General features: G+C 39.1%; 1 protein-coding gene across 3 annotated transcripts; it reads left to right on the top strand.

Moving 5' to 3' along the window:
* Positions 1 to 50: 50 nt before the first annotated feature.
* Positions 51 to 23,092, top strand: LOC133523451 (RAB11-binding protein RELCH homolog). Of its 3 annotated transcripts, none has more exons than XM_061859035.1 (16): positions 51 to 596; positions 709 to 879; positions 1,091 to 1,251; positions 5,132 to 5,350; positions 5,730 to 6,040; positions 6,566 to 6,748; positions 7,660 to 7,819; positions 9,587 to 9,752; positions 10,931 to 11,302; positions 11,822 to 12,167; positions 12,863 to 13,147; positions 13,296 to 13,414; positions 14,661 to 14,802; positions 15,907 to 16,115; positions 18,686 to 18,812; positions 20,081 to 23,092. In XM_061859035.1, exons 1-16 carry the CDS (start codon positions 368 to 370, stop codon positions 20,295 to 20,297), a joined length of 3,417 nt encoding a protein of 1,138 aa, XP_061715019.1. In that variant the 5' UTR covers positions 51 to 367; the 3' UTR covers positions 20,298 to 23,092. The 3 variants fall into 3 exon arrangements, with proteins under 3 accessions (XP_061715019.1, XP_061715018.1, XP_061715020.1); XM_061859034.1 differs by having other exon boundaries at positions 7,657 to 7,819; positions 20,081 to 23,086; XM_061859036.1 differs by having other exon boundaries at positions 419 to 596; positions 696 to 879; positions 7,657 to 7,819; positions 20,081 to 23,090.
* Positions 23,093 to 24,623: the final 1,531 nt, after the last annotated feature.

Here is a 24,623-nt window from a genome sequence, read left to right on the forward strand (position 1 = left end):
GACTGTGACAGAACCATAGACAATATTTGCTACGATACGAGTCGTTCGAGGCACACGCCGTCAGCGCACACCAAAAGCTGCTGGCGCTTGTATTGCGAGTAAAGCGCTAGCAAGTGACTGTTAATGTCGTTTTATTTTCATTCATTTTTCGGTTGTGTGTAATCTGTGTTTCATTTCATTCATTTGATCTGTCACTTTTGAGAAAAATGCCTGAGTTGTTCTTATTCTTATTTATTTTCCAAAGTTCATGAATATTACATTTTGTTTATTAACTTAATAAGTACGATATGAGATGAATTATCAGGGTACATCAGACAGTTTTGTCAAAGTTTGTCTCGGTAGTGATTTTTAGGTGAAATAATAAATCATGAATCCATATAAGGATGTTGATGAAAGTTCTTTCACTGCCGCTCCTCACCTGACCTACGAAGATATAGCTACAAAATTGCTGAAAGATCACTATTTTTTAACGGCTCTAGAACTGCATACGGAGCTCGTGGAAAGCGGTAAAGAATTACCGCAATTACGGGAATTCTTTTCTAATCCAGGAAACTTCGAACAACATGTTTCTAGAGCCTCAGAGTTTGTTTCTATGTGTAAGTATACATAGCTTTCAAAGCACGAATGTAATGTGATACTATAACTAAGTGTCAGATTAGCAATACCTTACAAATACTAAAAATACTTTAAAACAGTACTTTTACTCAGATCGTTCGCCCAGCCAGGCGACATTGGATTCCCTCGACACCGCACGGTACTCCGAGGATGGCGGTGGGGACCGCGGTGGCAGTGGGGGTGATGTGGCTGTTTTGGAATTTGAATTGAGGAAAGCAAAAGAAACCATTCATGCACTAAGAGCTAATCTAACTCAATTTGCTGGTAAGTAAGCCAATGAACTTTATGGTATACATCACATACTTAGAGTTATAATCCATGTGCAAGTTAACTTTGGGTATAAAAAACCTTGCATTAAGGAAAATGTTGAAATATGTCAAAATGTTTGGAGACCCTGATCTAAATTATCAGAAATCTTAAACAATTACAATATATTTACTACAGTACTAAAGACAAAGAAAACTTAATGCTTTAGATGGTGAATCAGGGCTGGACAAAAACTCAAAAGATGCATTCAACAAGCGTTCCCTGAAACCCCATGAGCGCAGAGCCCTCAACTTCCTGATTAATGAATACCTGCTGCTCCAGGACTACAAGCTCACCTCTATCACATTTTCTGATGAAAATCCCGATCAGGTGAGTCACATTCCATGAGAATAAGGTACTCTAGGTCTAAGGTACTAGGAAATTGCCTCGCGCGTATGCTCATTCTGTGTGAACCCGCTTATTGAAACATCACAAGTTCAAAGAAGTTTGATGTTTAAAATAACAGTTGCACAGTCTGGGCTGCCAAAATCACTGCAAAATTAGCTTTGGTCTAATTCTAAACTAAAAAAAATAAGTAATATCAACAATACAACATTGCCATCTTTGTATTACAATATAGACAAAAATGTTGCTATGTAATGTTACACAACGTTTTGATTTATAACAACTATATTTGCCTTTGTGCTGTATTGAAAAGCAGATGTTGTTTTAATAATTATTACATATCTGCTTATTGGCTGTTGCGGCTGCGTATTTATAAAGTTTAAGTGAGTTAAACTAAACCTTATATGCTTACGCAATAAAATATAAATTGGAATATAATTTCCTGATTATCACCTGCCAGTTAGCCTTGTTGGAGTATACCCAATGTTGACTCACCATTATGAATTGTTCATGCATATTTAGTTTAGATATTACTTTTGAAAAAGTATCAGGTTTTATGTGTCTTATAGATTTTATGTTTCATGCAAAACACAATGGTGCTTATCAAAGGAGTATTTTTATGTCCCAGATATAAACAGTAAATTAAAACCGCAATGTAAAGAAAGGGAGCCTATTTCTGCCTATTTATGATACAATATGCTGAATAAAAAAAAACATGTGACCTGTCATTCAGCCAATGAGTTACACAATTACACAAAATGCCAAACCAAAAAAATTATGTTACTCACTTGTCTCTAATGACATTATAGATTTGTATCGATATGTATAATAATGTCATTAGAGGAACAAGTGAGTAACATATTTTTATTTGTTGACATGATTTTAAGATCATAATAAATAATAAATATTATATGACATTATTACACAAATTGACTAAGTCCTACAGAAAGCTCATTAAGGCTTGTGTTGTGGGTACTTAGACAACAATATACAACGTGTCCCAAAACTCAACGATAAGCCGGCACCAGAGGATGGAGCTGCTTATGATTAGTCGAGAAAAAATAAGGAAAAAAACATATCTCAATTATTTTAGAAATTACAGAAAAAAAATGAAATTCATTGAAAATCGACATCCCTAATGGTATTTTTAACGACCATGTCTACAAATATTCAAATATTACTGTTTTTTATTTTGTTTTTGGAAACTTCAGTAGCCCTGCTATCTAACACAGTTCTTAAAAATACCAAAATACATGTAGTTTTTACACAAAAAATAATCAAAATTCATTTTGTCCCTACAATTTTGAAAGATTGTTTCTTACAGTCCACTTTCAATCATCATGGTGTAAAAAAATAGTATCGACACCACTATGGCAATTATTTTCAAAAGTTGACGCAACTAACCAAGATTCCAAAATGGTATAATACTTTGGGAAACCTAGTCACAACAAAAAACAACGAATTTTTAAACAAGAACCGACATTTTTAAATGTTGATATTAATCACTTTTGAAAAGGGTTGTTGTTGCAAGTTTTAAAATTTCAACGGAAAATGTGGGTAGTTAATACAATTTTCAAGTCAGTACACTCTGATCCTTTGTTCGCTGTGCACCGTTCCGTATTAATTGATGTGGCTCTCATACTAACAACTCTTGGCTTTGCTTTTTGGACTGGTGATCTGCAAACTGTACTGACCTGGCATTATTTTGGACTGTGATTGTGTTTTGTGTATTGGACTTTTTCCGTATTCTGGATTGTTTAGCGTTTATCATGCCGCTACCGTACACACCGTTGGAATACGCTAATATGCATCTCATTTATGGAGAATGCCGATGCAATGCTAACGCTGATAGCAGATTGTATCGAGAAAGGTACCCAAATGTTCAAAGACATCCGGATTATCGAGTGTTTATTAATGTACATCAAGCCTTTGCGGAAGGTCGTTTACCATTTGACAGGAGACACACTGGAAGACCTAGATTGGAACGCGATGAAGAAGTTCTCAATGAAATAGAAAACGATTCAACTACCTCGGTACGTGCCATAGAACTAGCTACGGGAATACCAAAAAGTTCTGCACATCGAATTCTAAAACGTCACAGACTTCACCCATATCACTACAGGCGTGTGCAGACGTTACTACCGCGGGACTATCCACATCGGGTCGCATTTTGCCGTGCGATGCTGCAAAAGCACAGGGAAGATCCCCAATTCTTAGACAAAGTTCTATGGTCGGATGAATCAACCTGCAAGAAAGATGGCTATTCAAATCTACACAACTTACATAGTTGGAGCAATGAAAATCCGCACTTGATGAGAGAAGACAAATCTCAGTATCAATTCAAGGTTAACTTATGGACGGGCATCTTAAATGGAAATGTAATTGGACCCTTTGAGTTACAAGGAAACCTTAATGGTGATGGCTATTTGACCTTTTTACAAAACGACTTGCCTGAATTATTAGAAGACGTGCCTTTACGTGATTTACAAAACATGTGGTTTCAAAATGATGGTTGCCCAGCTCACTATGCCCGTGCAGTGCGAGAATACTTAAACCAAGAGTATCCAGGGCGTTGGATCGGGCGACTTGGTCCTATCTTGTGGCCACCCCGTTCGCCCGACCTGAACCCCCTGGACTTCTTCTACTGGGGCTGTCTTAAAGACAAAATCTACTCAAAACCCATAGCAACATTGGACGAGCTTCGCCAAAAAATCACACAAGCTGCGGATCATATCAATGGTAGAAGATATGCACGACGGATAAAACGATCATTTCTAAGGCGATGTCATGTCTGTATTAATGCCGGTGGCAGGCAATTTGAACATTTACTGTAGTATTAATAATGTAGTAAATGAATTTAAAAAAAAAGGAAAAAAAATTGTACCATTTCTTTGCATTTATTCAACATTTTTCAACAACAAAAATCCTTTTTTGGGTACAGTAAAAGTGATTACCGCCAACATTAAATAATGTCGATTCTTGTTTAAAAATTCGTTGTTTTTTTTTGTGACTAGGTTTCCTAAAGTATTATACCATTTTGGAATCTTGGTTAGTTGCGTCAACTTTTGAAAATAATTGCCATAGTGGTGTCGATACTATTTTTTTACACCATGATGATTGAAAGTGGACTGTAAGAAAAAATCTTTCAAAATTGTAGGGACAAAATGAATTTTGATTATTTTTTGTGTAAAAACTACATGTATTATGGTATTTTTAAGAACTGTGTTAGATAGCAGGGCTACTTAAGTTTCCAAAAACAAAAAAAAAACAGTAATATTTGAATATTTGTGACATGGTCGTTAAAAATACCATTAGGGATGTCGATTTTCGATGAACTTCATTTTTTTTCTGTAATTTCTAAAATAATTGAGACATATTTTTTTCCTTATTTTTTCTCGACTAATCATAAGCAGCTCCATCCTCTGGTGCCGGCTTATCGTTGAGTTTTGGGACACGTTGTATATAATATAATATTTATAAATACTTAAATACATAGAAAACACCCATGACTCAGGAACAAATATCTGTGTTCATCACACAAATAAATGCCCTTACCAGGATTTGAACCCGGGACCATCTGCTTCATAGGCAGGGTCACTACCCACTAGGCCAGACTGGTCGACAAATTCATCATATTGAATAGAATAGACTATAGCAGGGATCACCAATTAGTTTCATCAGTGGTCCGGTTCTTAAAATAAAATGACTATTGTGGTCTGTTGTTTCTACTTAAGTTTATTAAATAAGCAAAAAATAAAATAGGTTGGCGGTCCGGATTCGGACCGCGGTCCACCATTTGGTGACCCTTGGACTATAGTAAGGTACTCTAACTAGCTATTTCATTCATATAACTTATGACTTGCAGGATTTCGAAGATTGGGATGACGTAGGTCTAAACATGCCACGGCCCTCAGGTCTAGTGTCCCTTTTCTGGGGAAATTCCGCCATAAATGTCCCAAAGACAGATGCAAGTACAGAAACAGACTGGCAATGTTCGGAAATGGAATGCCAGACTGAGTGTGATGATAATGTGTGTGTGAGTTGTCAGACGTCGTTTCAGAATGATACTGATTGGAATCATGAGGTGAGTTATTTTTGTCATAGGAAAGGCCTATTAGAATCAACATTTGAACCATAAGCGGCCTTAGCACGAGTGCGCCGACAGTATCTCGCGCGTGGGATAGACTACCCGTTTTTTTTATTTAGAAAGAGATGAGACGGGTAGTCTATCTTGCGCGCGAGGGACTGTAATGGCACACTCGGGCTAAGTTGGAGCAGTTATTAAACTAGAATCTAGATTCATCATCGGTACTGTTTTATATTTACATGAAAAGTTAATTATGAGTATTGAGTATCTTCTTTGTAAGAAGACTAGAAAAGAATGATGGAAAAATACGCTTTAAATGCCATCATGCTATTTTCACTACAGAGTTGTCTATAACCTTTACAAAAACATTTTTCAGGTACTTATTCAAGCAGAAGAAATAGAACTCCTCAAGCAAAAAATCATACTACTAGAAACAGAGAAGTTAAACTTTCAAAAATTATATGATGCCGCCATAGTTAGTCTAAACTCCTTAACAAGTCCAGCTTCTGAGAGCAAAGGTCTAGAACTACACATGCCAGAAGAGAAGATGACCCAGGTTATTGAAACAATTGAAAGTAGGCCGTTGCCCTGCACGGCAACGGAGAACCATTATGGCAGTGGGCAGTCTACCCACAGTGCTACTCCAGACCTGTTTGAAATGATTGACAGTGAAAAGAATAGTGCAATGTAAGTACATAGTTAAATTTACTCTTCATACAGGTCACGTCAAAAATGCATTAAGTTTTTCGGTAAAGTTCAACATTTATATAATTTTTATCCTTTTGTACCTCGCTGAATTGATTTTTAGATAAAGATAGGTTATTTTCCAAGTAGGCATGTTAAAATGCGCTTATGACCGGCAAATGAAGCTACGCTTGCTCTAACCCTACACCTCTAACCCGAGAAGATTTAAATCCCTCCAAAATTGTATGAGGAGGGTATCCCAATATGTAGCCGGCAAGAAACTCGGTGGGACATTTTTATATTTAAAAATAGAATTTTATATCAAGTATTTCTTTATACGCCGGGAATACCATGCTATTGGCTATGCCGTAGCGGTACGAGCGTAGCTTAGCAGTGAATGAGTTATACTTATATCCTATCCTATTTGCTTTCAACGGACAACTCTGGCCTTAAAGGATCATTAGTGCTATAGACCAATTTTGTAACCAATGTTGTTAAACCTAATATGACTAATTTCCTTCTTAATAGAGTAAGGAAAGAAGGCTCCAACACCAGCTCATTCGAACCGGCCCTACTCGGTGACGCCACAAGCCGGGGCTCCCCAACGCACGGGAGCGTCACGACACTCGACGACACGTTAAGCATGAACGACGCGGCCGAGTGGACCCGCGTGCACTACGACTACGACTGCAAGGAGATGTGGATCGACAGGTTAGTGCCGACAACGTATCCCGGCGTCACGAACTTGACGACATACTCAGCATGAATTTTCAATCAAGGTCGCATTAAGCGGCCAGGCCTTGCTTTGTCTAAAGTATTTGTATTCTGTATACTTAGTCGAGATTTAGGTATACCTATTTCATGAAAAGATGATACTTTATTCTTGAACCAGCTGATACCTAATTAAATAATTAAATATTGAGAAATTCTAACTTAGATGAATGACATCTTCTTCTGCTGATTAAATAAAAAAATTAACTGAAATCATCACAAAAGATGTCCATCTCGATTTAGGCTGATGATGACTATGTGTGGTGTTTATTTAATAACTAGCCTCAATTTAATTTGATCTGTGATTATGACTTGCTTTTTCCTCTTAACTCTGTTTCTATGTTTATCCTATTATTGTTTTATCAACTATATATACATATATATACTTAAACATTAACTCTTTGGCCGTCAAAGCCCGCAGCTGACGCGCACGGCTACAGCCCAATATCAACCTTCGTGCATTCCGATAAGGTTCACGATGATATGATTTATTTAAATATCTGACAATACACAATTACGCTTAACATTACGTATGAGGAATTTATATTGTGTTTGTCAGTTTGCTTTACTAAATATAAAAAATAACAGTGGCAATCAATAATTCATTCAAAATTATTAAAGTTATTAATTTAACAATTGTATTTGACGACTCGCCGCACACCATAGGCATCATAGGCATGACGTGCAAAGATTTAAATATTTACCGATAGATACAGCAATACTATTCGCTTAGCACCTTTACATACAAACTTCTATGCAGGGGGCTCACTTTTTTCTGCAGCTGACTGTTAATTCCAGCAAATCTCGCCCTTGCGGACACATCACATTAAGGTATATTTTTCTTCCAGCAGTCTACCAAACGCCCTGAAGCTGTCCTTAATAAACTGGTGCAGCGAGACCCTGAGCCTGAACGAGCCTTTAACGAACGACTTACTGGCCGAGCTGGTGAACAGCGACAAACCGGTCACGCTTTCTGGGCTGCTTACGTTGGTCGCTGATACGATGCCTAAGGTAATGCTTTAAGAGGAACGGGCACGGCTATACAAATGTAGTCCCCATTTTCATCTCTGGATATTGACATAATGAAATATATTTTTACATAATTTGATAAATAATTATATTAACCGATTTTTTTAGAATTAGGAGAGAAAAAAATCCATGCAAATTTTCAAATTATCCTAACTGTTATAATAATTAAAAATTCGAATTTTAATCAAAGGGGCATAGCTGTGTTTGATATACATCTAATTGTATGAAAATATTTTCAATAAAGTTAAAATCTAGAGAGAAAAATGAGGGCTACGTTTGTCTGAAAAGGCGATTTCGCGCGGTCTCCACTTTCGTCTTAAATAAATGAATTAAATAATTCAACGGCTTTAAATGAATTATAAAAAATAAATAACCGTTATGGGACGTTCTAACAAAATCCCTTAGTAAGTTCAATAAGACTTGTGTTTTCAGTACGAGACGACGTAATTTATCTTAAATAGTAAACTGAACAAATAAAGGGGTGAGAAATCGCCTACATAATTTTGGTTCCGAAGTTAATTTAGGTAGTCAAAACTTGATAATTGAAGTTCTAACCACATGTAGATATTTTCTGTATAAGTTTATCGGACTGATTGGCAGATTGCCAAATTAAATAAATCAATATTTGGGGACAATCTTACACAGATCGACTTCGCCCCAAACTAAGCAAAGCTCGTACTGTGGATACTAGGCGACGAGATACATAGGTACGTATATAGATAAATACATGCTTATATACATAGAAAACACCTATGACTCAGGAACAAATATCTGTGTTCATCACACAAATAAATGCCGTTATCGGGGTTCGAACCCAAGACCAACAGCTTCATAGGCAGGGTCACTACCCACTAGGCCAGACCGGTCTTACAAAAATAACAATAAAATCGAAGCTTATTAATTCCTGATTCATTCTTATTCAGGGTTAGGTAAAGAGATAATATTTTCACAATTCGTGAACGTGAAGCCATGGCCATGAGCAACAATGCGTGTTATTAATTGCACATAATTGTTGTAAAATTAATGATAGCAGAATACGTGTTGGGTTACGAGATAACATGCTACGTTGTTGTGTATGTAATATGTTCTTTGTAACGTTGCAAGCTCTGCCTAAGTTAATTTAGACTAAGGGTCTCTACATATGTCACCGACATATTGCGGCATTTGATCGATCGAATCAATCCGTTGCACCTACTAAAGACACATTGATTTAGTTGGCCCCATAATAAAATTTGCTCAGTATAACCTAAACGTTTGCGTAATTGCTTTTCGTTCTGTTACACACTGTATTTATTGCAATCATATTACATAAAAATATATAGTATGTACCCTGCAAGGGCGCAGCAATCTTATAATTAAATAACAAACTCGTACAAAGATTTACACACAATTGTTTGAGATCACAGGCTAAGTTACCTTATTTTAGCCTAGATAGGGGAAAGCGGGGCAGATAGGCACTAGAGGCAGTTTTGAACACCCACACAAACTTAACCCGCTGGACCAGACGGACAGTGGCCGGTAACACGAAATTAGCGACCATATTCTGCGTCGAAAGAAAAACGCATGAAAACTCGGAAACACGCGTTTTCCCAAACATAAGACTAATCTAGATCGATTATTTACCCCCATATACCAAATTTCAGCAAAATCGTTAGAGCCGTTTCCGAGATCCCGGAAATATATATACATATATATATATACAAGAATTGCTCGTTTAAAGGTATAAGATACTTACCCTATGTATAACAGGTGCTTCCGCACACGCTGGTGGCTCGCCGCTGCGAGGCGGCCGCGCTGCTGGCGAGCTGCGCGGCGCTGCTCCCGCCCGGCGACCCGCGGCGCGCGCGCACGCTGCAGGCGCTGCTCACGCTAGTGAAGAAACCCGAGCCGGCGGACACACGTGCTATTTGTGAAGGTCTATATATTGGCTAAAGCTAAATCAACCTTCATTAACTCTACTCTGTATATTTAGGTATTTAAATAAAACTAAACAAACAATTGGACATTTTCGGGTAGTTATAACATTAACGTTAACCGACCAAATACGAAACCGCCTGGATCTGTCACTGAGCGACCTGACTTTAACCTACATTATTTGATCATGTAGTGTTTTCATCTACCCTCAACTGGCTTAAGGAGCCATTTGAGTGTAGATTTTGTTTACTTTTGTTTCAATACCTAAAGATACAGAGTATAGTGGCTTTGTGAGCTCTACACCCCGCGCCCCGCTTAGGAGCTGTAAAAGTGAAAAACACCCCCTTATTCATAAACGTGTACTAAAGTTACGATGCCGGTAATCATCGTTTGTCCCTTTCCATCATACCAAAACGTCGGAAAGGGACAAACGATGATCGCTTCGTCACTTTAGTACACGTTTATAAATAAGGGGGTTAGTTCGTCGAGTTATTATCACAGCCAACTCACAATGGTCCTGAGCGCCATCGACACTATCGGCACTTAAGACCTTTATGCTACGTTCCGCATTTTGAAGTATTACCAAAAACTAGATCAACAAAAAAAAATCTTTTTAATCATGGAATATGGTCAAAAAATTTCATGAGAATCGGTCGAGAATTGCGACCCGTAGAGGAGAACATCCGGATATACGCAGATCCCGAACAGAGATCTACGCTGAGGCTTGGGTTAATTACGTTAACGGTATTTTCGCCCAAAAACACTCACGCATTCAGTGCATTAAACCACCAATGGTAGACAAAATAATTCACATTAGGTGGTTCCACACAGAACGAGCAATACGCGCGAGGAAATTGCCTCGCGCGTATGTTCGCTCTGTATGGACGCGGCTATTCATTCCTGCCGGGACTGGTTAGCTACTGCTACCGAACGCGTACGACCAGATCCGGCTGTACGGCCCGAATGGAGCCAATAGCGGCAATTTCTTTTGGCAGCTGAAAGCAGGCTTGTTACGGTCGCAAGCTTTGTAATCTTATTTAAATATGAAATACAACTTCTGCACGACTGATTCACATCCGTATAGTATTTAGTAAGATGAGCTCTGGCCTATAATGGCTAACATCATCTCATGTTTTGCAAAATTGCCCGCATGCTCACATTTTTACTTTTAATTTTCAGCTGCATGTCTCATAGTGAAATGGGGCGGCGCAGGCGAAGTCCTGTCATCCGTCGCCGAACTCCTCGCCTCACGGTCCACCGAGCGACGGATCCTAGCCAGCCAAATATGCGTAGCCATAGCTCCATACGTACCCATAGAGCTATGCACTTCTTTACTACTCAGCCTAGTCACATTAATGTGTGAGTCTAGTGAACCAGAGATAAGAAGCATTGGGCTAAAGTCGGCGTGTTTGATATGTCCTGTGGCCGAGCATAAGTATGGACAGTTGGAGAATCTCATGTTTAGCTTTTTAAAGGACCCGGTGGATAAGAATGTTAAGGATGCTGTTAGAATATTTGTTCCGCTGTTGGCGAGGAGCGCTTTAATTTCAGGTAAGATATGTTATAAGTAATAAGCATACGTAAGCAATATTATCACGGACTAGCAAGCGCAGCGTAGGACGACCACCCGCAAGATGGACAGACGACCTTATTAAGGTCGCCGGAAGACGCTGGATGTGGGTCGCTTCCAACCGGTACATGTGGAGGTCCAAGGGGGAGGCCTATGTTCAGCAGTGGACGTCTTATGGCTGAGACGAAGCAATATTACATGTTAAATGATATATGAGAATTTTGATTTTAAAACGAATTTCAGAAAAAATGCCTACACTCATAAGTAAATTATTACTCTAAATATATCGTTAAAATAGCTCGTTTGACTTCTTGAAATATGATCCTATTACACTAAACTTGTGTATTTTCCTCAATCTAAACACAAAATTAAAGTCATATGAATTTACTTATTATTTTTCTTGAAGTGACAAAACTAGATTACCAATTTTATTTCTAATTGAGTCAAATTATAGTTGTCTCTATTGATTTTAATTTTATGAGTTGTATATTTTTTTTCAGGCAAATTCTCAACGGAATTATGCACACGAATATTATCGAATTTAATAAAAGCAAGCAAAGAAAACGAATCAAAGAATGTTATATTATATTTAGAAGTAATGAGAGTATTAGTTTTATCGAAGCTGGCCTACGTAGTGAATGTACAAATCGTTAGAGAAGTTACCCCTGTCTGTGATATGAGTGTTATGCTGCAAGATGTATTGCTGGAGAGTGAGCAGGATAGCTTTATGGACCTGCAGTGCTATTTTACGGAGAATGTGGACGCCAAAGGACTGTTGGTGGCGATGAATAGTTTACTGTTGAAGAAGGATGTGAGATGGGCGGAGTTGAATTGGTTTATTGATATGTAAGTTGTTTTTTGACAATATCTATTTACGATTTTGGACTACAGTCCGATAACAAAGAGTAGAATTTTTCTAAGGGTGATACAAAGCGTTAGCATGCAACAATGTATATTATGCATGCACAATTGCACATGATGGTTGCAAACAAGGCTCGGTTTTGGTCAATATCGGTTTTATTCCGAACTTTCATGAGAACGCGAACGTTTTAAGAACTTTATTGCAATCTAAATAAACCGGTTTATCCGACGAGCGACGAGAGGGCCGGCCGGCCTAGTGGCGAGCCGTGTAAAAAAAGACACAGACGTAGGAAGAAATCGGTTTTTATTGTTCTAAACCGGTTAATCTGACTACGAAATGTTCACCTAAAAACCGGTTTGAAAAATAACGGTTTTCATACGAAACCGAAATTAAAAGGTTTTGCGCCAAGTACATGATAATGGTTTGGAAATTTAACCGGTTTCCGAGCTTTGGTTGCAAACTGCAAACCGTCACATCACGTGGACCGTTTGTCGTTTGTTTAGCACATATTTGATTAGACTAATTTCAGTCTAATCAAATATGTGCTAAACATTTCATTCATTAATTTTTGTGATTTAAGTCTGCATATTTAGGCAGGTTTTAAAATAGTTCCTTTTTATTTAATTACTACTTCGGCTTTCATTACCCACTCATAAAATATCAATATTTTTATTTCCAGAGTTAAACAAATTTTAGAAATAGCAACGAACGGCAAAGCGCTAAACCATCCCACAATATACGAGCTCCTAATATCTCTATTCAGCAGTTACGTAGACAATTTCGGCGCTCAGTTCGCACTGAGCGTATTGACGCCTATATTCATGGACATAATAATGGAGTTGGAGCAGAAAATGGAGAAACTTCACAGTGTGAATGTGGAGTACACTGTGGTTGTGGGTGTGTACCTCGTGTCGGTGTTGCCGGCGCAAGGGGATCTGAGGCAGCAGGCGGAATTCTTACAGAAGTAAGTTGTAAGGAAATTAAAATAATACTCGAGTTAGTGTTACAGTGTAACTACTCGGAAAGGTTTTATGAAGTTCGAAATATACTCAGACAGAAGTCTCGAAGTCAGAAGTAATAGTTTACTAAATATATGAACGTACAATTTTCAGGTGGATTGTGTATAGCAGTATCCGTGGGCTGCCCGTAAAGATGTTCTCCATCCCCTTGAAGTGGACGGCGAAGCACAGACCGCTCCTGTTGGAGTCTTACTTACAACACCTTAGAGAATGTAAGTACCTACTTGTCATAATAATGCTTGTCTTATAGTTGTAACGTATATGTTTAAATAAAATCTTATATTCTTTCAAATTAAATTATTTCATCAGTTCCTTATTGTCTATTGTAGCCCAAGTTTCATCTATCCAATCTCCCTTAAGGTTGAGTTTCTGCGGAAACAATTAGAGCCACCGCGTTTAATTTCGCCGCTAGGGGCGCTGGTGTATACGGAGGTCTTTCATAATGTCAAATGCATAGAATTTTTGGGACTTGCAAGCTTTTTTATCGGGAATTTTTACTCCTTATTCATAATTGTGGTAAATATTTTTCCATCTTTGATTAATTATCAGACCAGACCAGACAAAATCAAAATATCGAAATGTTTATTATCGATGTTACCTTAGCGTTATGGAAATTTTAAATATTGTATAAAAAGATAGCTACCGCAAAATACATAACACGTTCGATATCTTCTATGATACACCCATTGATAGTTTTCTTATTTTTTGACACTGTATTCTTCAGTTTACGTTTTTATTTTTAGATACTTAATATATGTATTAAAGAAATTAAGGTCGGATTTGTAATTAATTTGCATTCTGGAAATTTTCCGGTAAATTACAGCGAGCATAATTTACATTTTTTAATTATTAATCTACGACTGACTTATCGATGTTATTATTTGTCGATGTTTCATTTCTCAAGCACTCGTTTTTGCTACAAAAACTTCTATGTCTGTTAATTATGTATAGTCAGTAAATGTTAGTGGTTAAAAAAAGTTACAATTAAAATATATGCAAAATTGATCAGGTTGCAAAAACGGCAAATTTAGATGTTAAAATAACTTTTTGTGTATGTATTTGAAATTGATTTGATGTTTTTTTTTTTAATAAGCATAGCAGAATGTTGAGATCTGCTTTTCTGGACCTACATCTACAGTGGCGCCAACTAGTGAGCACAAAAACGGTAGCCCTCATTGCCATTTCTAATCCTATCGGAGAAGATAAATTTAAGCTTTGTGTGTATAGATAGAGAGAAGTAAAGAGTCTTGAGACACCTGATTTCTTCGACTTTCGAGGTTCCTCCCAAAGTACACACTAAGTAACCACTATCACTCAAAACCGACAACCTGTTCGACGTCGCTTAATCCAAGAGTAAGCGGGGTGATTGTATAAGTGTATTTATATTGGAATTCAGTACTTAACTAACCTATCTTTTGCGTTATTGTGCTAACGATAACCAAAACATGTTTATTCCAGTCACAGCACACAGCAGCGCCGGCAGCCGAGTGTATACCAGCACTTTATTAGCAGAGCTTCTGAGCGTGTGCGACGTGGACGAGGGCTGCATAGAACGGCAGCTGATTCCTGCCGTTATGGCGCTGCTTAACGATGACGACGCGTAAGTCATTTGACTAACAGTACATTACTATTGAGGACGGGAAACGAAGGGTTGCAGGCCAATAGAAAATGTTTTTTCTTAGGAAGATTTCTTTGAATTGGCGCCTAGCCTTTTTTTAGACATGATTTACTGAGTTATTAAATCTTAACAGATTAAACATAAAAGGTACTAATTCCTGGCGTAATAAAAATAATTGTACCTTAGCGTTTTTTCTTAAAAATAAGATCGATAACTTGAAAAATTATAACGCCTGCAAAAGTGTGATAGCAAGTAAAATATAAATGAGTAAAACTTAGAAACCACAAATAAAATGGCTCATATTATAATTGAATATGAAGGTACAAAAAAGGTACAATAATTTGGCTTTTATAGAATTTATCAATAACCGCGGGAATATAGCGTAATAAAGTACCCCCGCCATTCTGACTGTCAGGATGGCGGGTGTACTGTTTTTTGGTGATAACTTTAAGTACCGTGAGGTACAATTTTTATTAAAGGAGGTACTAAATAGTACAAATTAGGTACAAAAATATGGTATGGTTTTCATTTAATCTTATTTAGGTACACCCGCCATTCTGACTCTCACCCCCAAAAGAGCGGTTTTTTGCCTCCCCTCCCCCTCACTGTTTACTCGATATCCCCATCGTACAAACGCGTCTCATGCTCCTGACGCTGACCGAGCTTGCCTTCAGTATCGGTTCAACGATATATATAATACATAAATATTTATAAATACTTAAATACATAGAAAACACCCATGACTCAGGAACAAATATCCATGCACATCACACGAATAAATGCCCTTACCAGGATTTGAACCCGGGACAATCGGCTTCGTAGGCAGGGTCACTACCCACTAGGCCAGACCGGTCGTCGAACTATATAATATATAACAAAACAAAATTATAGTAATTAGTATAACATCACCTTTCTTCGTGTTAATTGACCTAAATAGGGAACAAATCAAATTGTGTTCTGTGTTTGAAGAAAAGGTCACTTTATCTTCATTATATGATGTCTATTTCAGTTTATAATTAAATTGACCTAATCAACCGTTTTCGGCATCTGCTCACTCAAAGGGATAACTAACTTTGTCAATTTCAGTTCGGTCCGTGAATCCGCCATCACATGCTGGGGCAGCGTGACGCGCGCCTGCCTCCTGCGCGGCTACAGCAGCGAGGCTCAATGTTGGCCGCCGATGGAACACATCATATCAGCTGGAAGACTCTCCGTTAAGGAAGTGGCGAGAGCTGCTGAGGCGTTGGCGTTGCTGGTGCTGCCTACTGCTGAGAACGCTGTCGTGTCGGAGAGAGGTAAATATAGTAACATAGCATGTGTAGTCGTAGATATTTTATTTGCAAGCAAGTAGTTTGACTGAGTTTTTTTATATTCTAAATCGCTCGATGAAAAATTCTTAACGGTTAAAAGGTTAATTCACCTTAAGTTTAAAGCATGTCAGGTAGCCAGGTTCTAACGACATCAGGAAACGTATGTCACGTTTTAAACCAGGGGTCTCCAATTTTTTTGTAGTTCGTGTCATTCACATAGACGCGCAGATTTGTGACGTCTAACCTTTAATAACATGGCATTACGAGTTAAGGCACGCGTCTTCGTAAATGATACGATCTATAGTTGTATTATAGTAGTTTATGTGACTGCTACCTACATAATAAAAGGCATTAAAATATACGAGTGTGGGTTTAAGAAACGAACGAAGTGAGTTTCTTAAAAATATAACACGAGTGTTTTAATGCCTAATTATGTACAGTTACATACACTATTTTATCTACACACATATTATAAACTTCCTATGATATATTCACTAACTCGCGGATATGTGGTGGCGTCACCGAAATATTTTTATCGCTCATTTTACACGCAATAGTTACTTTAAAAACAGCAAAACATATTCATTTTATACTTAAAACTAATTAAAAGATAACTGTATGTCAAATGGCGGTAAATGAAAACTTTTTCACGCATGTCACGCATTCGTAGTTTTTTTTTATTAACAGACAAACTAGAGTCGGGGGCCTATTTCCGTATCATTCGATACAAACTAACATGCGAGATATGTCAAAATTGTAGCAATTGACATTTCATTTCGAACAAAAAGGCATCTCGACTGATATTAGAATAGAGGTCAAATCGAATTTCTTTTTTTCCCGAGATGTTCCAAATTTGAATGTATAACCACATCGATTTTGATGTAGTTACGAAGCAATTACAACATTATCACAGATAAGAAATTTGTTGTAACAAAACAGTTTATCGTAATATTGGCCATTATTTACGGATTTTGGAGGCATCATAGAGGGTTTATGATATCTGTGTAGATAAAACTATTTATTGTACAAAAACACATCATAAAAGTAAACAATTACCTAGGAAATGGTAAGTACGAAGGCAAATGTTTAGGGTTTTAATGCTTCAGGGAATCATAGATAAATGCGTGCGCGTCAAAAGTCAAAACGCTGTTATAGCTACTATCCACGCTTCCTAACGTGGGCAGAAATAGAAGAAATCGCAAGCCGGACCCGGCCAGTGGCACATAGTTTGGAGTTCTTTACCATCACAGAAAACCGAAAATTACTTTGCATATTAATGGGATAAGATGTTAAACATGAAATAATAAGGGTCCCAGAAAATATGTATGAAATTGAATAATCGACGTTGCATTCATTTTGTGGTGAAATTTACATTCATGAGATTTACACAGTATGTATGTGCTTGGTAAAGGCGTTAAAATAATAAGGTGCTTCGGGGTAACTCCAAACAGGATAATATCGAAATATTTAAACTATAGATAGTGCTCTAGCAAAGCATGAAGTGTTTCTAATCTATTTGGTAATAAACTAGAAAAACTTCATTTTCTAGCACTTACAGACCAAAAATTTCTAAACGCGTCAAAAGGGGGGGGGGGGGGGGGGGGGGCTAAAATATTTTAAATAATATAATAATTCAGCCTATATACGTCCCACTGCTGGGCATAGGCCTCCTCTCATGTGCGAGAGGGCTCGGGCTATAGTCCCCACGCTAGCCCAATGCGGATTGGGGACTTCACATACACCTTTGAATTTCTTCGCAGATGTATGCAGGTTTCCTCACGATGTTTTCCTTCACCGAAAAGCTAGTGGTAAATATCAAATGTAACATTTCGTACATAAGTTCCGAAAAACTCATTGGTACGAGCCAGGATTTGAACCCGCGACCTCCGGATTGAAAGTCGGACGTCATATCCACTCGGCCACCACCGCTTTTTTTTTAGTCGTAAAATTATAATTGACAGATATAACTCATTTATTTGCTTTTCTCCCGCTATTAATTGCCGTTATAATGAAAATCGTGATCATACATTTTATTATACAAAATAAAACAATAAATCAGTTTTTTAACGTGTAATCAATATTATGGAACGCAAACGCAAAAATTTACCATTATTATGGAACGCATTCAAAAATTTACGATTTATTTTCGTATGTATAGACGTGAACAATGCTAACAGATCGTAAAATTGGGTGCAACTGATCGGTGCGGCGCGCGTGCAATTTTATATGTGCCCTATAAACCATACGGGCGGTGACCGCGAGTCGTCGTATAAGCTCAGTCTATAGGGGTTGGTCTGTGTTTACCATACACGCATAATAGTTTAACCAATCCGCTACAGATTTTTAGCCCGTAAAATGTGCTCGGTATGATTGGTTGTTTGAGAGTCATTTATACGTGACCTTGCTAAATATGGTATTCCAACTGTCCAATTTCTTTATCCAGAGTGCATTGCGTCTCACTTTCTCATCAAGCCAAATGTGAGATGTAAATACACATTAGACAAAGAAATTAAACAGGTGGCATACTATCGTAATACTAGTAAACTGTTGGGCAGCGGTGTCCCTCCTGTGCGCGCTGGCGACGCTGCGCGCGGCGCCGGAGGGCGTGGGCGCGCTCACGCCCGGCCTGCAGCTCGCCGCGCACCACGCCGCGCACCACCCCGCGCTGCTACCGGCCCTAAGGTACTTCATTTCAGACTTTATTGCCACGGAATAAGGTCGACCGGTCCGATCATAGAATGCACCACGCCGCGCACCACCCCGCGCTGCTACCGGCCCTAAGGTACTTCATTTCAGACTTTATTGCCACGGAATAAGGTCGACCGGTCCGATCATAGAATGCACCACGCCGCGCACCACCCCGCGCTGCTACCGGCCCTAAGGTACTTCATTTCAGACTTTATTGCCACGGAATAAGGTCGACCGGTCCGATCATAGAATGCACCACGCCGCGCACCACCCCGCGCTGCTACCGGCCCTAAGGTACTTCATTTCAGACTTTATTGCCACGGAATAAGGTCGACCGGTCCGATCATAGAATGCACCACGCCGCGCACCACCCCGCGCTGCTACCGGCCCTAAGGTACTTCATTTCAGACTTTATTGCCACGGAATAAGGTCGACCGGTCCGATCATAGAATGCACCACGCCGCGCACCACCCTGCGCTGCTACCAGCACTCAGGTACAGCATATTAGACCTTACTACGACGAGATAAGATATACTTCAGAATATACTAACCCTCACTAATGTGCGTCACACCGGGGCTTCATCTAGCCACGCATCACTCCGCGCTGCCATCTCAGAAAGAAGCTCATTCCAGAGCCGGAGCGTCCGCAGGAGGAAATTCCTCTTGAAACGCACAGTATGCGACCATTTAGGTCCTAGGATGTAAGGATGAACACCCTGCCGACGGCGAGCAGTGCGAAGATAAAATCTAACTTGGTACACCGGTTTAAAGTGTTTAAACTGATGCTGACAGTTGTGTACGGCACCGGTGGGCTATGCTCAACATGTTAGATTTTACTTTATCGGTACAAGGTCTATCAAATTATAGTAGTTCGCTCCGAAATGAGATATCACATTGTACTACATTAGGTGGGTCCACATAAACAAGGCATCATGCGAAGAAATTGCCGCTTGAAATAGTTCGGTCTGTCCACACTGTCTGGATCTGCTTTGCGAGACAATTTCCTCGATCGAGACAAAAATGTAGGCTTCATTACAATCAATATCTCGTTCGAACAAGATACTTTTACATCTTAAGCTACTTCATAGAGTTTATTTCGATCTCGTAACTCTTTTTTCCTTAATAAATCCAGCGTTTGCGTACAGCACAAGCGAGTATTTAAAAATATCGAGTACACAAAATATGAGGTTAAATAAAAAATTGCCTACCTAACGAGCACTTTTGATTTATCAGACCCTCAATTGCAATCTCAATCCTTCCAGAAAACTGGAAGAGATCGTCCAAACCCCCGGCTTCACTCAATACAAGCCGTCCATCGAAGTCCTGCTGCACAGCGTGCTGGGCGCGGCGCCGGAGCCCCCGCGCGAGGCCGCGCGCGCCTCCAACATGGCGGCCGCGCACGAGGTGGGCCGCCGCGTGTCCCTCATGTTCCAGCAGAAGACTAACATGATGCCGAATATATTCAAGAAGAAGACGTAAACGTGCATCAATAGGCTGGTTCCTATTAAAAAAATCAATTGTTTTACAGCTGGCATTAAAACAAGTTTGACGAAAATATATTAAAAAACGAGGTAATACATATTTTAAATATTAAAAAAATAAGCGCGGCTTAGACTAACAAGAACTATTACACGGTAAACGGCATTCAAAAGTTTGATTAGATATCGCAATGTAATGAAAATTGCATGCAAGTTCTTGCCAATTTAAACCTCGTTTTACATAAAAAAGGTAAATTTATTGTGGCGTGACAGGTTTCAAATTCAAAATATCTGTGGGAGATTGAACTTACGTGCCTACACTTTCAAATTTACTCCATTTTTCTACTGATTAGGTTTATAAGACTATAGTTACTTTACATTTGAATTTTTTGTACCCAAAAATTTAAGGACATTCGTATGGAAGATAAAGGCAAGGAACAGAATCTCCTTAGGCAGAACTGTCGCAAAAGTGTCCAGCTGCCAGCTATAAATAATAGTTCCAAATCTCTCCAGAGTAGCGCTAGAGAAGCTAAGAACCTAGGCGTTATTGACGGAGTAAAGTGCGCTATCTATGATTAGATTTTTTTCTCAAGTATTCTAGGTATTGTAGCGCCACCTATTTATGGTTTTTGTCGGACACTTTTTAATATATGGAAATTCTGTTTCTTGCCTCTACCTTCCATAGACATTCGTCAAATGAATGTCAAGTACCAAATACGTCAGAATGGATTTTAAGCGAAGTCACAAACAGAAAGAAGGCTTATTTATACTTAACAGTTTTTTTTTTAGTTTTTCTGTGTCTATGACCCAGACACATTGTCTCATTTTTCTATAGAAAAGTTAAAAGGAGTTAAGAACTATTAACATTAATGCTCCATAGTTATTCCTCTCGCTCTGTTGACGTTACGAATCATTAAACGTTAGAATGGACTAGCGATAATGTTCAGCCAATTGTTTACTTTACCTACTTATACATATTAAAATATTTAAAGACGTTGGTCATCTCTAGATTGATATTGCTCTATGTTGTTGTTATTATGACAGCCTGTCTAAATTCATTTTGCACTGATTTCAACACAACTAATTGTGGAAGCGTCATTAAGCCATATTTACATATAAATTTAACATTAATGATGACATTTCCACGCTTTATCATTACCCGCTTAGATTTTTTTATCAAGCGTGCTCATGTCGTACTCGGTACGAAGTTACACCACGCTTTGTCTTATTTATCAGACACCGGCGAAATGAGCTGGATATTGTATGTCTTATATATCAGTCTACAGCTGTTAAAAGGTTACAAGTGCCAAGCAGACTTAGCTTGGCCCGACTAACTACCCTATATGGGATGTCTAATAGTAAGAACTAAACTCAATATTTGTTTACTGTCTTCCAAAACTATTGTGTTTTATATGTATACTTAAGAGCCCTTAATCCTTGGAGCGTTCTCCGATTTCACGAAATAACGCTCGATAGATGGCGTTGGCGCTCGGTACGCGAGCGCCGGCAACGCGACGCGCGTTTCAATGCAGACTAGAATAATCTTGATAGTTTTCAATATAATTTCAAGCAACATTAATTTTAGTGTCATATGATATCATATGGGCACTCTTTATTTTATTGTATATGCACAGTAGTTTTTTTTTTCATGTACACTACTACTAAGTGTACAGACTACAGAGTGTACTATAACCCTTGCTCTTTATTCTGTCTCTTTCACACCAATGGAAAATGAAGAAGTTACTAAATGACTGCAGGTATAAATAAAGTATATTAGTGCGATAGAGAGACAGATAGTGTTTCGTTGTCGTATCGTAAACGATTGGCATGTTGGCCACACACTTGCTTAGTGCCTAGCCAAAATACCAATCGTTTGCGTATATTAGTGCGATAGAGAGAGAGTAGTGTTTCGTTGTCGTATCGTAAACGATTGGCATGTTGGCTACGCACCCATGATACCTAGCCAAGAAGCCAATCGATTGCGCATATTAGTGCGCTAGAGAGACAGATAGTGTTTCCTTGTCGTATCGTAAACGTTTGGCATGTTGGCTACGCACCCATGCTGCCCAGCCAAGATGCCAATCGTTTGTGCATAGTAGTACGAGAGAGAGACAGATAGTGTTTCGTTGTCGTATCGATTGGCATGGTGGCTACGCACCCATGCTGCGTAGTCAAGATGCTAATCGTTTGCGCACATTAGTGCTATAGAGTTTCAGTGTTATTTGAAATCACGTTAGGGTTTGTATTATTATTTTTGACCCGAATGAAGTCCATCCAGGTTCTTATGATGGAGTCAGGAGTTGGTCACAAGAACTCCTAATCTACTCATTATAATTCCATCGTGCTTGGGCTCAAAAGATTTGCCCTGACGAACACCATCGATCTAGATGAGGTCCAGGGTCTCATGACGGAGTCAGGAGTTGGTCACCAGAACTCCCCAGAACTCCTAATCTACTCATCATAACTCCATCGAGTTTGGGCTCAATAGATTTACTCTGATGAGCACCATCAATCTAGATGAAGTCCAGGGTCTCATGATGGAGTCAGGAGTAGGTCACTAGAACTCCTAATCTACTCATTATAATTCCATCGTATTCGAGCTCAATAGATTTGCCCTGACGAGTTCCATCGATCTAAATGAAGTCCAGGGTCTCATGATGGAGTCAGGAGTTGGTCACCAGAACTCCTAATCTACTCATTATAATTCCATCGTGTTTGGGCTCAAAAGATTTGCCCTGATGAGTACCATCGATCTAGATGAAGTCCAGGGTCTCATGATGGAGTCAGGAGTTGGTCACCATAATTCCTAATCTACTCATCATAACTCCATCGTGTTTGGGCTCAATAGATTTGCCCTCACGAGCACCATCAATCTAGATGATGTTCAGGGTCTCATGATGGAGTCAGGAGTTGGTCACTAGAACTCCTAATCTACTCATTATAATTCCATCGTGTTTGGGCTCAAAAGATTTGCCCTGACGAGTACCATCGATCTAGATGAAGTCCAGGGTCTCATGATGGAGTCAGGAGTTGGTCACCAGAACTCCTAATCTACTCATTATAATTCCATCGTGTTTGGGCTCAAAAGATTTGCCCTGACGAGTACCATCGATCTAGATGAAGTCCAGGGTCTCATGATGGAGTCAGGAGTTGGTCACCATAATTCCTTATCTACTCATCATAACTCCATCGTGTTTGGGCTCAATAGATTTGCCCTCACGAGCACCATCAATCTAGATAATTTTAAGGGTCTCATGATGGAGTCAGGAGTTGGTCACTAGAACTCCTAATCTACTCATTATAATTCCATCGTGTTTGGGCTCTAAAGATTTGCCCTGACGAGTACCATCGATCTAGATGAAGTCCAGGGTCTCATGATGGAGTCAGGAGTTGGTCACCATAATTCCTAATCTACTCATCATAACTCCATCGTGTTTGGGCTCAATAGATTTGCCCTCACGAGCACCATCAATCTAGATGATGTTCAGGGTCTCATGATGGAGTCAGGAGTTGGTCACTAGAACTCCTAATCTACTCATTATAATTCCATCGTGTTTGGGCTCAAAAGATTTGCCCTGACGAGTACCATCGATCTAGATGAAGTCCAGGGTCTCATGATGGAGTCAGGAGTTGGTCACCAGAACTCGTAATCTATTTATCATAACTCCATCGTGTTTGGGCTCAATAGATTTACTCCGACAAGCACCATCAAATTACCATTATGATGAATAGATTAGGAGTTCTGGTGACCAACTACTGAGTCTATCATGAGACCCTCGACTTAATCTAGATCGATGGTACTCGTCAGGGCAAATCTTTTGAGCCCAAACACGATGGAGTTATGATGAATAGACTAGGAGTTCTGGTGATCAACTCCTGAGTCCATCATGAGACCCTGGACCTGATCTAGATTGATGGTCCTCGTCAGGGCAACTCTATTGAGCCATTTGAGCCCATACACGATGGAGTTATGATGAGTAGATTAGGAGTTCTGGTGACCAACTCCTGACTCCATCATGAGACCCTGGACCTCATCTAGATCGATGGTGCTCGTCAGGGCAAATCTTTTGAGCCCAAACACGTTGGAATTATAATGAGTAGATTAGGAGTTCTAGTGACCAACTTCCTGACTCCATCATGAGACCCTGGACTTTATCTAGATTGATGATGCTCGTCAGGGCAAATCTATTGAGCCCAAACACGATGAGGTTATGATGAGTAGTTTAGGAGTTCTGGTGACCAACTCCTGACTCCATCATGAGACCCTGGACCTCATCTAGATCGATGGTGTTCATCAGGGCAAATCTATTGAGCCCAAACACGATGG

This window comes from Cydia pomonella, chromosome 12 (assembly GCF_033807575.1).
Source record: "Cydia pomonella isolate Wapato2018A chromosome 12, ilCydPomo1, whole genome shotgun sequence".
NCBI classification, from domain to species: domain Eukaryota; kingdom Metazoa; phylum Arthropoda; class Insecta; order Lepidoptera; family Tortricidae; genus Cydia; species Cydia pomonella.

What these genes read in the sequence shown, in the direction of transcription:
- LOC133523451 (XM_061859034.1), top strand. Translation starts at nt 368, where the DNA reads ATGAATCCATATAAGGATGTTGATGAAAGTTCTTTCACTGCCGCTCCT. An exon ending in AGTGAAAAGAATAGTGCAAT is followed by an intron (nt 6,041 to 6,565) that starts GTAAGTACATAG and finishes CCTTCTTAATAG; the next exon opens with AGTAAGGAAAGAAGGCTCCA. An exon ending in AAGGAGATGTGGATCGACAG is followed by an intron (nt 6,749 to 7,656) that starts GTTAGTGCCGAC and finishes TTTTTCTTCCAG; the next exon opens with CAGTCTACCAAACGCCCTGA.